The sequence below is a fragment of the Lepus europaeus genome, chromosome 4 (assembly GCF_033115175.1).
Source record: "Lepus europaeus isolate LE1 chromosome 4, mLepTim1.pri, whole genome shotgun sequence".
NCBI lineage: Eukaryota > Metazoa > Chordata > Mammalia > Lagomorpha > Leporidae > Lepus > Lepus europaeus.
The window spans coordinates 118784223-118800634 of NC_084830.1; the positions used below are offsets into that span (position 1 = coordinate 118784223).

At 35.6% G+C, this 16412-nt stretch overlaps 1 protein-coding gene across 1 annotated transcript in view; it reads right to left on the reverse strand.

Moving 5' to 3' along the window:
- GABRA1 (gamma-aminobutyric acid type A receptor subunit alpha1) overlaps positions 1-10433 on the reverse strand; it is a 53007-nt gene extending 42574 nt beyond the window's left edge. Inside the window, exons 1-2 of the mRNA XM_062189676.1 lie at positions 10360-10433; positions 6999-7111 (exon numbers count right to left, since the gene is read on the reverse strand). Coding sequence (XP_062045660.1) covers positions 6999-7111; positions 10360-10433 — 187 coding nt within the window. The remainder of the gene's footprint in view (positions 1-6998; positions 7112-10359) is intronic.
- Positions 10434-16412: the final 5979 nt, after the last annotated feature.

Below are 16412 nucleotides of genomic sequence, written 5' to 3' on the forward strand. Positions count from 1 at the left end.
GATCAAAATTCAAGTCGATCAAAATTCTGTATAACAGCTGTGAGACATATCCTTTCCTGTTTGCAGTATAGTAGTTAGTTACTAATAATATAAAAGTATTGGGAGGGATATGCCATCAGAACCTTACATTCTCTTAAGTTTTCCAAAAATGGTAGTTTGTGATGATTAACAATGAAACTCTCATCTCAGGACTACTACATTATTTTTTCAAATAAAGAATTCATATTCTGGTAGAAAAAACAATCATCTATAGAAAACATTTAAAAAATCTCATATTACTACTAGAGTCATGATGGGAAAGAGAGACTATACAAGAATCAAGCTTAGTTGCCCAGGAAACAAACTGCAGCCATGTACTAATACTATGGCTTTTATAACCTGAGCATAGTCTCAGTGGCTAGATTTTATCTAAGAAGATTCTTGGCATTGACCAGGTAAATGTTTTATATACAACAAGAAAGATAAGAGTAGTGAGTTTTCTAAACATGCTAGAACATTCCTTTGAGTATGAAGATTGGATTCATTAGACAGGAGCTAGTTACGTATGCTGACTGGCAATCTTAGCCAGTAAAGGTTAGAAGGTACTGTCTGTTCATTTGATCAGTTCCTCCTAGGCTTTTGATGATTGTCTTTTTCTCTGAAATTTAACCGAATTAGGGCATGTCTAGAGTATTTCTGTGTGGTTGCAGTGTGCCAAAGTCTGAGTATCTGCTCCACACCTTGCATTAAAAGCACTAGATAACATTACAAGTTCAAGTTGAAGAATTCCATAAGAATTTCAAAATATAACACTAAAGGCCACTTTCTGGTAAGGTTAATATAACAACAAACAGGGGCTGGATAAACCTAACTTTGCTGTTTTATATTGTCAGTAATTTAGAATATCCTTGTGCTGCTGTGGCATAAATACCTAATTCTATTTTTGAAATTACTTTTTAGTGCAACTACAAAACAAGTATTCTAACATTAGTAGAACATGAATAAAATGTTTCTTTTTGACCTCAGTGTCATGTATTGTTAAAAAGAAAAGATCACATGACTAACATTTTATAATTTTGACACAGATGAAAATTGAATTTTAAAAATATTAAATTCTACTGCTTTTAATATTCTCTAGTGAACTAAATTTTATAAAGTTGCATAAAGCTTCCCAGAAATTAAGTAGCTTCTTTGGATGCATTCTTAGTTTTCCAACTTCGTCTTATTTTTTACATGAAGAAAAAAAAACCCATGATCCAAGTGCTTTCCCTAAGAAGTGAACACCATTTTGCTAGCTACAAAGAATTTCCAACCCATGTAAGCGAAGTAAATATTTCAAGATAGGAAAATCATGATAATAAGACAGACTGATTTGAGGCACAGTTTTTGTTTTTTTTTTTTTTTTTAAGAATAATATTATGTTAGCATTTGGCATTGTGGCATGGCAGGTTAAGCTGTGTATTGAAGCACCAGCATCCCATATGAATTTGAGTCCTGACTGCTCCATTTCTGATCCCACTCCTTGCTAATGCACCTGGGAAAGCACTGAAAGATGGCCCCAAACCTTGAGCCTCTGCATCCATATGGGAGACCCAGAAGAAGTTCCTGGCTCCTAGCGTTGGCTTCACCCAGCTGGGGCTATTATGGCCATTTGAGGAGTGAATCAGCAAGACCTCTCTCTGTAACTCTGCCTTTCAAATAAATAATAAAATAAATCTTTTCAAAGCAGTAAAAAAGAAAAAATAAGGTGTTAGTACTAATGTATTTCTACTAATTCCAGCTATAAACACTCCTCTGATAATTTTTATTAGGTGAAATCTAGTACACACATACAAATCATCAAAGGAAAATCTACAATACTTACAAGGAAGAAGAAGAAGAAAGAATACTCTGCTTAATATGTAGTAAGGATAAAGATAAAATTCATTCTCTACCTACCTACCTAGTTTATCTGCCTTTTCACCCATCTACCTGGGTTTGTCACATTAGAAGTACACATAGATCTCTCTTTTCCCTTGCCATATTTATCCTTGTGATTAGATGATACAATCTTTGCGAGGTATCTATCATCCCATACATTATTTATTGAAATTAAATATAAGACTGAATTTAGAAATTATAACAATATTTTGAAAAAATATTGTGAGCAGGGAGGGAATTGAATGGAAATTTCTCCTGCAACCCCTTCAAAATGTGGCTCAACAACAATCTCATTCTTCGAGCTCCATCCTGTTTGTATTCCAGTTAAAGATGGATTTACCCTAATTTGTTTCCAAGGAGTCAAATGCATTTATTTATGAAGTAAATGTGTTCTGTGAGCTAGAGGATGAGCAGAGCCTGTGGAGAGGAAAGGGATACGCTTAGCTTGGTGGCATGGCCTGCACAAATCACTGGACATGAAGCTGGCTTGCCCTGGGATGTTGGTTTATGGTAAATAAAGTGTAATTCTGTACTATTTTGTACAGTGGGGCAAACAGAAAGGAAAAATATCACTGGAGGGGTATTATTTGTCCTTAAAAGCCAGAAACCCTTCAGGATTAAGCTTGGAATCTGTTTACAGATTATATTCTCTTATTGCTAGGGTTCAGGGGTAGCCGATATGAACGTGACTAAAATTTCACCAAATGGGTACAGTTCATCAGGAACATTGTTTAATATTTTAGGGAGGTAAACATCACTCAAACTTTCCTAAGTTTAATGTAGTCACAGGTAATAAGGAAAAAACTTAGGAAAACTTTTTTTTTTCCAGAAAATTGTGGATGTGGTCCTGATTAAAAATGCAAGGAGGAGTGTTGATTAGTCATAGGACACCTGAGTTCGCCTGACAACCAGAATATCCATTCCTCTCCTCTAACGTTACTCCTCTCCCTGTTCCTCTCCATCATCTCAGTCCTACCGGGTACTCTATTTTCTTTCCTTATTTTCTATCCCACTGTCTTGCTCTACTTTTTTCTTTAACCTTTTCTCTCTTATCTTCCCATTCAACTGACTTTACATTTACCTCTCTTATTTTATTTTTTTTTTACTGACTATGCTTGAAGCAAGAGTCTTTCAAAAACTTTTTTCAGCTCTTAACTGCAAAGAATATACTTGCCAGGAATATACTGGCAAGGAATACAAATGAGAATGAATTCAATAATTATTGACAATTTCGATTTGTGTTTTCTAGATACTATTTATTTTAATTCAGGGTTATTTCAAGTTTTCTTCATTTACTTTGAACTTAAAATGTAAACATGGCCAACTTATTTTTATTTTTATATTATTTAATACAGTACATTTCATTCTTAAAACTGCACATTTTAGGTGCCGCGGCTCACTAGGCTAATCCTCCACCTTGCAGCGCCGGCACACCGGGTTCTAGTCCCGGTCGGGGCACTGGATTCTGTCCTGGTTGCCCCTCTTCCAGGCCAGCTCTCTGCTGTGGCCAGGGAGTGCAGTGGAGGATGGCCCAAGTGCTTGGGCCCTGCACCCCATGAGAGACCAGGAGAAGCACCTGGCTCCTGCCATCGGATCAGCGCGGTGCGCCGGCCGCAGCGCACTGACCGCGGTGGCCATTGGAGGGTGAACCAACGGCAAAAGGAAGACCTTTCTCTCTGTCTCTCTCTCACTGTCCACTCTGCCTGTCAAAAAAAATTTTTTTTAAATATAAAAAAAAAATAAAAAACTGCACATTTTAATCCTTTTTATCTCTCCTACATTGAGAAAAATTCTGGGATGTATTTCCTTTTGTTATCTGTTTTATTTTCACCTTCTCAGGATTACACTCAACTGTAAATTGTTAGCCTTCATAAATGGAGTTACAATATCTTTAAACTGATTTATATCATTTGGATCAACCAATTTATGCATTGTAGTGTACCTCTTCATAGAGCACTGCTATACTTTCTGATATAATGTATGTTTTTAAGAGACAATGCATATGATGAATTTGCACATACTAGAATCTTGTTTTAGTCTGAAATATTCTTGCCTTTTGAACACTGATGTTACTGTCATAAAAAAATGTCATAATGGAGAAGACAGCAAGAGGAAATTATCCTAGTTGTGAACTTACTATGAAGAAAATCTTGCTTCCTTATAAACTAATAATATTCTTTCAAGTATTTCCTCTCATGAGTCTTTACATCGAAAACCACACAGCTCAAGTAAAGAAATAAGGGGATGGCTGTCTATTTTGTAATAAGGATCTGCTGGAATGCATGCCATTATTTATTTATCAGAAATTGTATAGTAACAGATTGAAAGTACTCTAATTCTATAGTAAAAAAAAAATCTTCAAGTTATATGAGGCAGCAATCATGGTGTTAACATTTTCCTCTAATTCTATGGTTAATATGTTTTTAAAAATGTATTTAGTATTTTAAACTGTAATTCCATAATGACAGACATTTGTAAAATGTACTGAAAATCTGATGGCTCTGCAGATATATGTAATAAACAAAAAGTCATTTTATCCCTTTGGATAAGGAAATGCACTAAAAATAGCATATAAATGATTAAGTTGAGTCCGCATTAAAGCTTTTTGCATACATCTCAAGTCTATCAAATTTAGTTGTACTATATTTCCAGGAGGCTGTTTAAATTAGATATAGAGAAATATTTGAGTTACTTTTATTTTTATTTTAATTTCTGGAATACTCTTAAAAATGAGTGTTTCTAGGGATCAGAAATAGCAGAAAACTCAACATAAGTAAAGATGAAGGCATATGCATTCTTTTAGTTTTCCCAAGTCCTGTAATTTGCTACTATTATAGCATACAAGGGATTTTTAAAAGTTCATGGGAAATAACATTAAAAGATAAGTTTATCTTGGTGAAAAAATTTAATAATGCATGCATAGTTTTTTATATCACACAATTTCCATGAACTTTCAAATACTCATGTTATACTCATTTTAATTCAAAAGAACATATTTTTGCCTACATTTGGCCAGTTACTGCCTTTGCTCTTTGAATTCATGACTTTTTTTATTTTCTAGGATTAAATAATTAATAAAAGCAGATTCTACAAAAATAATAATGTTTAAGTATGGATTAACGTGGTTATTTTATAAGCAAATCTTTCAGTATCTTGACTACTGCACATTTGCTTTTCAACCTATTAGTCTAGTTCATACATCTTCAAGGTCTACAGCTCTCCATGATTTAGGTGTGCATATGAGGATTAGTTAAAATGCTTCCTGATTAGACAATATTTGATTAAAACATTTATATATATATATATATATTTATTAAAGTGTTATTGCATGCAGTTTGGTGGAAATTAGCTGTCATGGCTCGTTACTTGTACTCTGAACAACAATATAACCACATAACTGTTGAAGAAAGTGTATATAAGTAACATTCTTTAACAAAATGAAAACTATACACAGATCTTTCAGAGATACTCAGATTCGCATGCTAAAATAATAAGTAGATATCCTGAACTAGGGTAAAGAGAAGAATTTTGGGGTAGGTTACAAAATTTTGTTGATATTTTAGAGAATTATATCATGGAACAGGAAGGAGATTCATTACAAGAATCAGATATGTCTGAGAAGTCCTTTCAAAAGTCTCCTTAAAAGTTGCATTGCTATCCTGACTCTCATCTTTGGAGACTACCCCTCTACATGCAGTCTTTGTAATTTATTTAAAATTTTATAAATCCAAAACATTTTTCAGAAGCAAATTCAAATGTATCGATGTACACAGATATATGATTACTTCTGAACACAATTGTGATCTCCATTTGGTGATCACGTATCTTAACTTTATACTTTTCTCCTAACAACTTCAATGAAAACTAAGATGGAAGCTAAACCTGAATAAATCTGTGTATTGAGGCCTAAAACAAATGTTTGAAATTCACAGGAAAGAACACTTGGTGAGAATTTTCGCATATATTTGAGTTGTGTCTTTGACAAGGCAGATCCCTTGAACACCATTTGGCAGTCCCAAAACAGATCCATGATGTACATCCAGGAGGTTACAGTCTGCAATATATTTGTTAAAAAGTGACTAAATCCATGCTTCCATTAAACTGTAAAATCAGTGTTTAGTTTCCTGGAGTTCTTATTCTTTGCTTGTCCTTGCTGTCTAAATGAAAAAGAGGTGACTTTTTTAATATTGTCATTTAACTGTTATTTAAATATTGCAATTGAATAGTTACTGCAAATTCTTTGAAAAGGGTGCAGCATCAGCTACAGCTGACAATCAGAGTCTACTTTTGGCTTCTTGTATGACTTTGAACAATAATTTATTTCCTTGCTTCACTTGTTTTACTCTAAGATCAATATTTTGTTTTGGCTTCATCATTCTTTGTTTAATCAAATAAGATAGTTTGATTATGTTATTCAAGAATTATTTAAATAAGTATGCCATTTCTAGAACTGTTTACTCTTATTATTATACATGTTATGTTATTAAGTGCTGTCTTCGTCCTCTGCAGATATTCATCAGTATAGATGATTAATTGCTATACCAATAAAAATAAAACTTTACTAGAGAAAATTAAGGTACACGTTCAAATGCACGCTTACAAAAACACCACCATCTATCACGTTCACCTTTTATCCTAGAGGTGATGGTAATTTAGCACTACATAGTGGATCGATACATAATATTTCAAAATAAATGTTTAACGTAATAGAATCAGAGATATCCTGTTTGAATGCAGTGCAGACATAGAAGTGCCAGGGTGAAGTCAATGCAGTCTTTGAACACGAAGCGATAATATTATCCCCATTTTCCCCTATATAATCAAATCATTACACAAAACACATTGTTCTTGTCAGGTGCACATAAAATCTTTTTCACATAATTATGAGAAGTTTGTGTCTATCTTTTACTATGTATGGGTATGTTCACAAAACTACCATAGCAAATGAAATTAAAAGTGAGTGATCTATTAAAACAAACATTAATCATTAAATCACAAGCTTCCTTTCTTATTACTTTACCATTTAATGGGAAAGTTAGACTGTAATAGTAAATGTTTAAATACAATTCTTTAAAATAAAATACAGTAGTGCAACCCACCTCCCAGTCCGGGTCTTAGGCGATTGTCGTAACCATCCAGGAGTCTGTCTAAAATCCTGGTGAAGACAGTTGTATTATCTTTAAGTTCATCTTGCAATGAGGGCTGTCCATAGCTGAAAAAGACAAAAGGAGACAGATGGCCAAATCATACATTTCTACTAAAACCTGTCTCCAAATAAGACCTTTCCAAAATTTTCCTGCCATTTTTTTCTATTGAATCTTAATTTGCAAATTTTTCAGGTAGAATATAAAAATAAAATCATATTGTAACAATTCACATTTTCTCATAATTGCTCTTCTTGATGACAAGTTCTTCATTCTAATATTTCCAACCATGGAAGAATAATTACAGGAAATGTGTTCCATTTCCTTACTTATTTTGTTTGCAACATGTATATTATAACACAAAAATGTTAAAATGTGAAACCTCTTCCAAAATAAAATACATATATATGTATATTTTTGTACGCACTCATGTTAGCATATTACAAGGCTATATTTTCACTTTCCAACATTCTTTCCTTTGTCTACTACAAATAAATCTATATTTTGCTTTTATTATGTTGTTATATTTAGATAAGAAATATATATAAAACCTATTTCTTATGGATAATTTCACCTTTACATTAGTATATACATTTCCATTCCCCTTAGGATTTATAATCCAATTTTTGAAGTTTGCCTATTCAAACAGTTAATTAATTGAATTTCTGTCATTTCTGGTCGTAAATGTAAAAGACTCTGCAAAAGATGAAGTTCGATACTCTGGCTTTATGATTTACTAAGCTGTAGCAAAGTTTTAGTGTTTTGTTTGGAAAGGCACAACTATTTGTGAGCAAAGCTCAACCTAGAACCTAGCATTCTCCGTTTTAGTGTAAATATTTATTTCCATTTTTCTCCACTGCAATAACTTATTTCTATTTAAATATTTCTGGTTGAGAACAGAGTTTGTATCCATTACCATTACTAGTTTTTGAGTTTCTAGCATGTTGTAACTGCAGTTCAAAAATTGTGTATTTCTTGCATCAACCGCATTTTTCGCTATACTTCTTGAATCATATTTTATGCAATGATTAGCATAATCCTATGAAATAATTCAAGAGGGCATTTTCTATCTCCCTATGGATCACACTCCTGATATATTTTAACAGTATCTCTGACCTTGAGTAGCAGGATAAACAAATAAAGATATACACTAAGAAAATGCTGCAAATCTATCACTTTCATACTTTCTATTTAATATGTTTTTTTCATTCTTTTATATTACATTTCCTTTTTTAAAAGGCAACATTTTAAACCAGAGTTTGTTTATTTAACAGGAGAAAGAAAGTGGAATTTAAAAACAAACACTGATTTTCAGAAAATTAAATATGCAATAGCAAAGTGCAGTGGTTATTCTTCTGGTAAAGTTTTAATTTAACAAATTTATTATAAATGTATACATGATATTAAATATATGAAATATATCTTTATGAAATTATTTTTCATTTTCCTAAATTCAGCATTAATGACACGCAAATTGAGGGCATGCTCTGTTTTATAACATTAAATATTTTGCTGTTTTTATAAATCAAATTTTCAATGAGCTCTGCATCTTCCATTATATCTCATTGGCATATGACTGGAATAAGGCAAAAATAGTTTTCTGAATGCAATTATTTTTAAAATCTCACTGTGACAGAAACAACTGCCATGTATGCATCTTTCAAGGAGATTGCAAGGTCATCTTGATATAGATGGAAAAAAAAATGTTAACACACCTTAAGTTGTGAGGAAGGCCTGATAAAGAAGGGAGAAAACAATGAAATAAGTAGCGGAGAAAAGATGAAATGTGAAATGCAGTGACCTTACCAAGTGCCAATTAGATTGTTAAATCAATCCTTATAATATGTTAACTCTACCTGCATTCTTTTTGCTTTCACAGCTTATGCAAATTTAGGAAATGCTGTTCTCTCTGGTTTTATGTGTTAAAATGTTGGTTTCTCTAACTGTTTGCATTGGAACACAAATTTTCAGAGACTTGTCCATTTTCACCAAGAAGACTAGTTCTGCTATTCCAGTTCAAGCAGAAATCTTTGTTTTGTGAGATTTTTTTAAACAGGTTCTTCCCCATCTTTATACTTCTAGTTTACAAGTATTAAGTCAAATTGTAATTACCGGAGAAGAACTCTAGGAAAAAATATCAAGATTATGGTTTTAGTATTAAGTACTCATGCCAGTGTAGTGTTTCCTAAACGGAATGCATATTTTGAAGAGAAATGTCAGTTACAGTACCTGATTTTGAATCCATATGAACCACCATATAATAAAACACTGTGCACTACCTCCATCTACAGGTCATTACAATAGTAACACTTCACATAATTTTTCAAAAGCAGTGAAGCCCATTTAACTCCTCAGATTGAGAGTATCTGGCAATAATGTATGTTCTATTCATCTGGCAGTCAGTATTTACTCTATGCAATAGTAAAAAAAATAGTGACAACTTTTCAACAAAATAATTCTCCTAATTTCCTATGTCTTTCCAGAATAGTCCATATGTCCACCTTACCTCATAAGGCTTCATTTTCTATTGTATTTGAAGAATCTCAGGCATTTGTTACTAACACTTTTTTATGGGCCACAGAAAAAGGCCATATGGAAAATACTTATGCACATCAAAAATAATCTTAAAAAATATTTTGATCATTTTTATAGTTGTGAATGTAATACTGTATGTACTTTATTGGATCATTTGAAAATGTTTTGAATGTAGTTAGTTAAGAAATTCTTATATCTATGCCGTAGTTATGTTTAATTGGAGAAGTTTAATTTTACTCAATGATCTTAAATATTTGTATAATATATTCTACCTCAATTATATAAATAATAGTTTCAAAACACAGTGTGCCCACGCATTTAGAGAGACTTATGACTTTCAAATCACAAATATAATGTTAAACTTTCTATTTCTCTACACATTTGCAACTTATACCATGATCTTTACAATTTACTGGAAATTTTATTGTTGGAAAATTAGCTGAAATGTTATACAGGCATTAATTGGGGTGGCTTTTTCTATGAATTAGAAAATCACACATTTTCTTCAACACAAGTGAATATTGAAAAGTTCAGTTAAACACATAAAAGTTGACTTAAGACATTTCTTAACTAAGCCTTGTTAAGTGTATTCCAACTAACATGCAAATTAGATGATTAATTTTTCATACTACTCTTCTTTATTCTCAGCTGGGATTGTATTGCAGTAATTTTTTTAATTCCCTTAGTCATGAATTCATCCAAGGACAAGTTTCTTCCTCCTGATGGAATAAATGAAAAGTTACAGAAATTCTCATGCAGATTTAAAATAAAGTGTCCCCACCTTCTTCCAGTCAATGTGCCCAGAAGGAGGGTCCAGGCCCAAAGATACTCAGAGAGACCCAGACTTCTCTTCATCGCGGACATGAGCAGCTGGAAAGTAGAATAAGTACAGATCAATGTGTCTTGCAAGAAACATCAGGTTATAACCACTAGGGCTGACTGAGGCAGTTCAGATGAATGCTTTGAAGTCAGGAAATGACCTCACTGGAATATGACACCTCATTGGAAGCAATGGAAGCCTGGACCATCCGTTCTCCACTTTCCCTTCCATTCCTCCATTCAGAAATATATCAATATTTTAATTTCTCCTGAAAAAAGAAGACAAATTGAAATACTTCCTGGTGTCCATATTGTTCACATAAAAACTGTGAGTTGTTTATCTCTAGGTTTTATTTTTCCAATATAGTTTGATGTAGTCTCACTTCCCGTTGTTTACCATCTGGAAATTTTGACCTTTCTGATTTGAGTTCCCATGACTGAACTCTGCATTGAAATTTTTAGGCTGGTATCTATAACAGGGACAAGTTATTTGGGGAGGGGATGGTATTGGTTAACACTCTGTCAACTGAATTCATCTTTGCATTCTGACTGTATCTTGATGTCAGAAGCAACTGTATTTTTTTCTGTGTTTTAAAAGCCATAGAAAACACACTGTTGAATGCTGAAGTCATGCTTAAATTCTAGGTCTGTGATTGCCTTGTTAAATGTGCTCACTACTGCTTCTGTGAGGCTAAAGGACACACTTTGTAGTCAAACCATGTGCTGATCTCTTTTTCACATATAAACCACACACACATAAATGCACACAAACATGCCCACACACATCTTTCAAGCCCTCTCGATTTTTGCCAGGTTGCTGCTAGAAAATGTTTCATCTCAAACAGATGGAAGCTGGAGGGCTTTGCTTTGCATGAATAAGGGGATCTTTTTTCCCTCTTAGGTAAAGTGCAATCAATCACCATCTGATTGTTGAATTTAGACTTGATAGTGGATGCTGGAGGAATGGAGGAGTCAGGAAAGCACTTGGAATTAAACATATGAATATAATTGTGAAGTCAATTTTTGAAATTCAGTGTGCTACTTGGTTAAAGAGCAGGTAGAGTAACATTTTACTTTCATATACCATATTAATTCTAGTCATCATATGAGAAATGTTAAAGGTGTTTGATAGCACTTCCCAAAATCTATACTCCTTAGTAGGGTCAGTGATTAATGGACTGCAAAATCTTTTGAAGCATATTTTTATTAAGCACTCTCTAGTTTGGTGTGGTATATCTTTAAATACATCTGCAAATGCTTTCTACACTCCTGGAGATCATTTAAATCAGTAAAAAACCATCACAAACAGGCATGTAAGCAATGAAACATAATTAATTTGTTTAGAATGAAATGGTCTAGAGATAAGAAATGTGAGCGTCTCATTGCTTTTACTTAATGTAGTAACTGGTTTTGACACACACAGTTGAATATGACAAGAAATCTTGGGTAAATATCATTATCTTAAAAGATTGCATCCAAATTGTACAATTATCATTCACCCTTGTGTTAATCTTTAACATCTGTTATGAAGAAAAGAAACACTTCTCAGCCTTATTAATTTTCATTGATCTGTACAAAAAGGAGGAATTCCTGAAGGGACAAACAAAACAAAACCCCAAGGAAAGGCAAGATCCCTTTTCACATTCCTCTGACATTTTAAAAAGAGAAAAACAAACCCATCATGGCACTTCAGTTGTTGAGTGAGAAAGTTTCTTGCAAATACAAACATAATAGTTTAAAAGGAACGCAGCTGCCTCATGCCTTTTTCCGACTGTCAGCCTCCTCCCTCCACACACACACACACCCCGAACCCCCATGTCCCATGCCACCCGTATTGAATAATAAGTTGAGTTCTTCATGTTCAGAGTGGCAGAGACCCCTACACCAGAGGGCATTTCAGCAGCGTCCACTGAGAAGGAGGAAAGGCAATTTTTCAGCCAGGATGAGAGTGCCTACCCTAGGATGGAAAAGGGAGACAGGTTTTCTGTCTTGGTGTCTTAACTTTAGACGATGGCCCCCAACGCCCCTCCGCAACTCGCCCCAGCTCCCCCCAGCAAAAAGAAAAATAGAAAAAAGAAGAAAGAAAAAGACCAAAACAACATGTCACCACCCACCCCGCGGAATACATTCAAACCTGCCTAAGAAAGAAGGAAAGAAAAAAAAAGAGAGAAACAAATAATGCTCTTACATCGCTGCAGTTTTCACCCTGAAAGAAAAACATTCGTTGTTCCTACCTGCTGTGGGATTATGCTCTTGTCCTGCTCTCCTTTTCTCTGTCCACCTCCCACCCCCCACTCTAGAATTCCTCTCTCTCCAGCTAGGCAAAGCCATGTTCAAAGCCACGGGTATAGCGGTCCGAAGCCGCACTTACCTCGGCCCCCTCTGGGCACAGGATCGCACAAGACCTGGGAAAAGTCTGCGAGAGGAAATCGTGGAGAGGCTGAAGCCGGCGCGAGTCCGCGAGTCCGGGCGCGCGGCGAGCGGAGCGCAGCGGCGTCCTCGCGCTGCCTCTCACTCACTCGGTCTGAGCCATCATGGACCCTGCGTGCTCCTTTGCTGAAGATTTCACACCCAAATTCGCTTCCCAATGTCCAATCTGCAGCTATACAACAAAAGATTTCTCTTTACCAAGACAGTAGTAATACGTCCCAGGGCAAACCGGATGTGAAATAGGCGGTGACTTCATGCCAGAGAGATTTTATTTTAGAAAGGAAGGTGGTACCAGCCTCTGGATCTGGAGACCAATCCGCCCATTTTTTATATGCAGCACAATTTAACTTGCACCGCTCTGGCCCTAATCCCCTTCTCTCTAGCTGCAGACTCAAATCCTTCCACAATCTGCTGCAAGCTTCCCTTTTGGAGAGGAGTGAGAATGGGGGAAGGAAGAGAAAGGGTTAGAGACATGGAGACTGTATTGAGTAATTTTTCACACTTGCCATTTACGAACACCCTGTTTTCAGGTGTGCCCATTACAAACACAACTGATCAGAATAGCTGTCCCTGCTTTGATCAAATATTTAACCACTGCATGCATATGAATGAACGCAAGCTATGGAACAGGGAGGCGCAGGGTGCACAAGTGGAGCGCGCACGGTGCTCTCCCCCCTCGCTCACACACACTGGCACATGTATGTCAGAGTCAGTATCTGGCTGAGTCGCGTGTGGTGAGGACGGCAGGGAAGAGTTCTGGCCGGCTGGGAATTGGCCCCTGGATGCCAAGCGCCCCTCGCACTCCCTCAGGTAGTGAGTGCTCTCCACCCCACCTTCGTCTCCAGCTTGGAGGACAGCAGGAACTCGCTCCGGAACCGGGGATTTTGTCTCGGGAGGCACGCGTCTGTCTGTGTTTGCCTCCGTGGGGAAAACAGGAGCCTGCGACTCTGAATTATCCTGGGTTCCTGGTCGAAGGATACTTAAGTTTTAACAAATCGCCTTGATCATTTCTAGGTTGGAGAGTCATATCTCCTTGCCGGAGTCTTCCCTTTGCCTCAAATCCATCATTCTCGGATTTAGAAAAATGGGAGAGGGAGAAAGGAGGGATTTTTAGAAGCCAAACCAAGACCCGCTTCTGCTGCCTTTTTTTTTTTTTTTTCCCTCCCTTCCCCTTTGCCCTCTTCTACTACCCTCCCTGGAAGCTCTCCACCCACGAATAATTATACACTTAGGGAAGGGGTGTGTGTTTCAACATCAGTCTAACTAAATTTGCGAGGAGCCAGCGAGGAACGTGATTCCCTTTTGGATTTTGTGAATGGCTCCTTGTAGCACAGAGAGAGTGGGTGCTGCTTCCTGGGAGCGCATACTTGAAAAGAGCTAATCTACGGGGAGCTGTCCCTTCAGCGCTATCCCCCAGACTAGGCAGGAGGTGCTGAACAGATGGGGTGGCCCTGTCCATTCTTCTGGTGGGTAAGATCCGAGCTGTGGCGACCTCACTGAACATTTCCCTCAAGTGAACCTCTAGCAGGGGAGAGTCTTTGGATAGGGAAGGAACTTGGCGAACCCAAGTGAAAACCTAGATTAGTCCACAACCACTTTTGAGTGTTTGTGCAAGTGTTCCCTTATTTTTGCTGCAGGGTAATCAATTTACATGACTAAAACTTAACTCAGGTGACTGAAATGATAAGGATTTTAAAATTGAAGACCACTTTCACAGAAGGGGTTCGTTACCTTCTCACTTTGGATGTGAAATATTCCTGGGAAATGATTTGAGAGATGCATTTCTTCAAGGGAGATTTGACTATCATCTTAGAAAACTGTTTCTGGACAGTATTTATTTAACTGTTCTTTTCAAACACAAAAATTACAAGTATGTTTGTAAAGATATCTGCCATTACTTCTCTATGTAACATTGCTCAATTTTTATTTACTTATCAATTCATTTTCATATTTATTGAGTCGTTTTAAGAAAAACTTTGAAGTCAATTTCACAATTATTTTCTTGCCTTTCTCTATACACTGCAACTCTATAATTTTCTTTTAACAAAAATCAATAGTCATAAAGATGTAATATTTTATTCTTTGCAGTTCCTTTCAGCCTCCTCTACACAATGATCCCATAAGTAGTGTCACACAAAATCTGCCAATTATGGTTTTGCCAATAATGACAGAAACTTTATTATTGGAACCATAGCTTGAAAACAATGTCCATCGCATCTTGCTTCATACCAAAAATATTATGCTGCAATGCAACAAGATATGATGGTACAGCATTTCCAGAGATCTTTAAAAAAGTAAATGGGGGCTCATAATATTTATATGGGAGTAGAAATGCATGCTGTGGTTCTATTTAAAATACAATAGTTACAAAGGAGATTTTACTAGATTGTTTCCTGCGTAGATCATATTGTAGTGTATATGAGATTTTTCCTAAAGTTCATGTCAATATGTATTATGAAAAAGCATGCATTTTACAATTTATTTTATGGAAAATGAGCTAATCTTTTAATTCAATTTCCCATGAACTTTTTGAAATACCCCCATATGTATTCATATATACATATATGAATTTGTCCTAGTGCATCTGCTTTTAATAAACTGAGTACTAAAATATTGACAATTTGACTACATAAAAAACAGTAATAGTATTCTAAATTATGAATGTGTATCATTTTCCATCTGAGATATCATTAACATATGCACATATTACCAGAGAATACATACAAGAAATTAATGACAAAGATGTAGTCTACTTTATATAGTCTTGCTATGTTGATTCTTTGAAATAATTTTTGACATTCTTTTTTCTTTTCTCACAATAAACCACCTTCAAATATGGGCATATTTGTTTAATTAAGTTCTTTAAGTACTAATAACCATGAGTCTTAGTATTCTTTTTTAAAATATTTATTTATTTACTTGAAAGTCAGAGTTACATAGACAGAGAAGGAGAGGCAGAGAGAGAGAGAGAGAGAGAGAGAGAGGTCTTCCATCCATTGGTTCACTCCCCAATTGGCTGCAATGGTTGGAGCTGTGCCAATCCGAAGCCAGAAGCCAGGAGCTTCTTCCAGGTCTCCCATGTGAGTGCAGGGGCCCAAGAACCTGGGCCATCCTCCACTGCTTTCCCAGGCCACAGCAGAGAGCTGGATTGGAAGTGAAGCAGCTGGGACTCGAACCCCCGCCCTTATGGGATGCTGACACTGCAGGCAGCAGCTTTACCCACTATGCCACAGCACCAGCCCCTGAGTCTTAGTATTCTTGAAGTGTCTCTTGATGCCAAATGATGAACTTCCCAATTAATATAAGTTTTTGAATTTAATTCTCAAAGCAAATCCATATGCTAATTTCTCTTAACATACCTGTTTTCAAATCATTCAATAAGTTATGATTTAGAGGGATTAAGACTTGCCCAAGGTCATACAGCTGGTGAATATCTATGCTAAAATACAAACAGAGATCTCTGGCTTCAAAGCTTTCTTGAACACACTCCTATATTACTTTAGTTTCTTACTATGAGGTTATGACTCAAAATGTTTTTCATACATTTTATATACATGCTTGACTATCAGTCATATAAAACCTGTG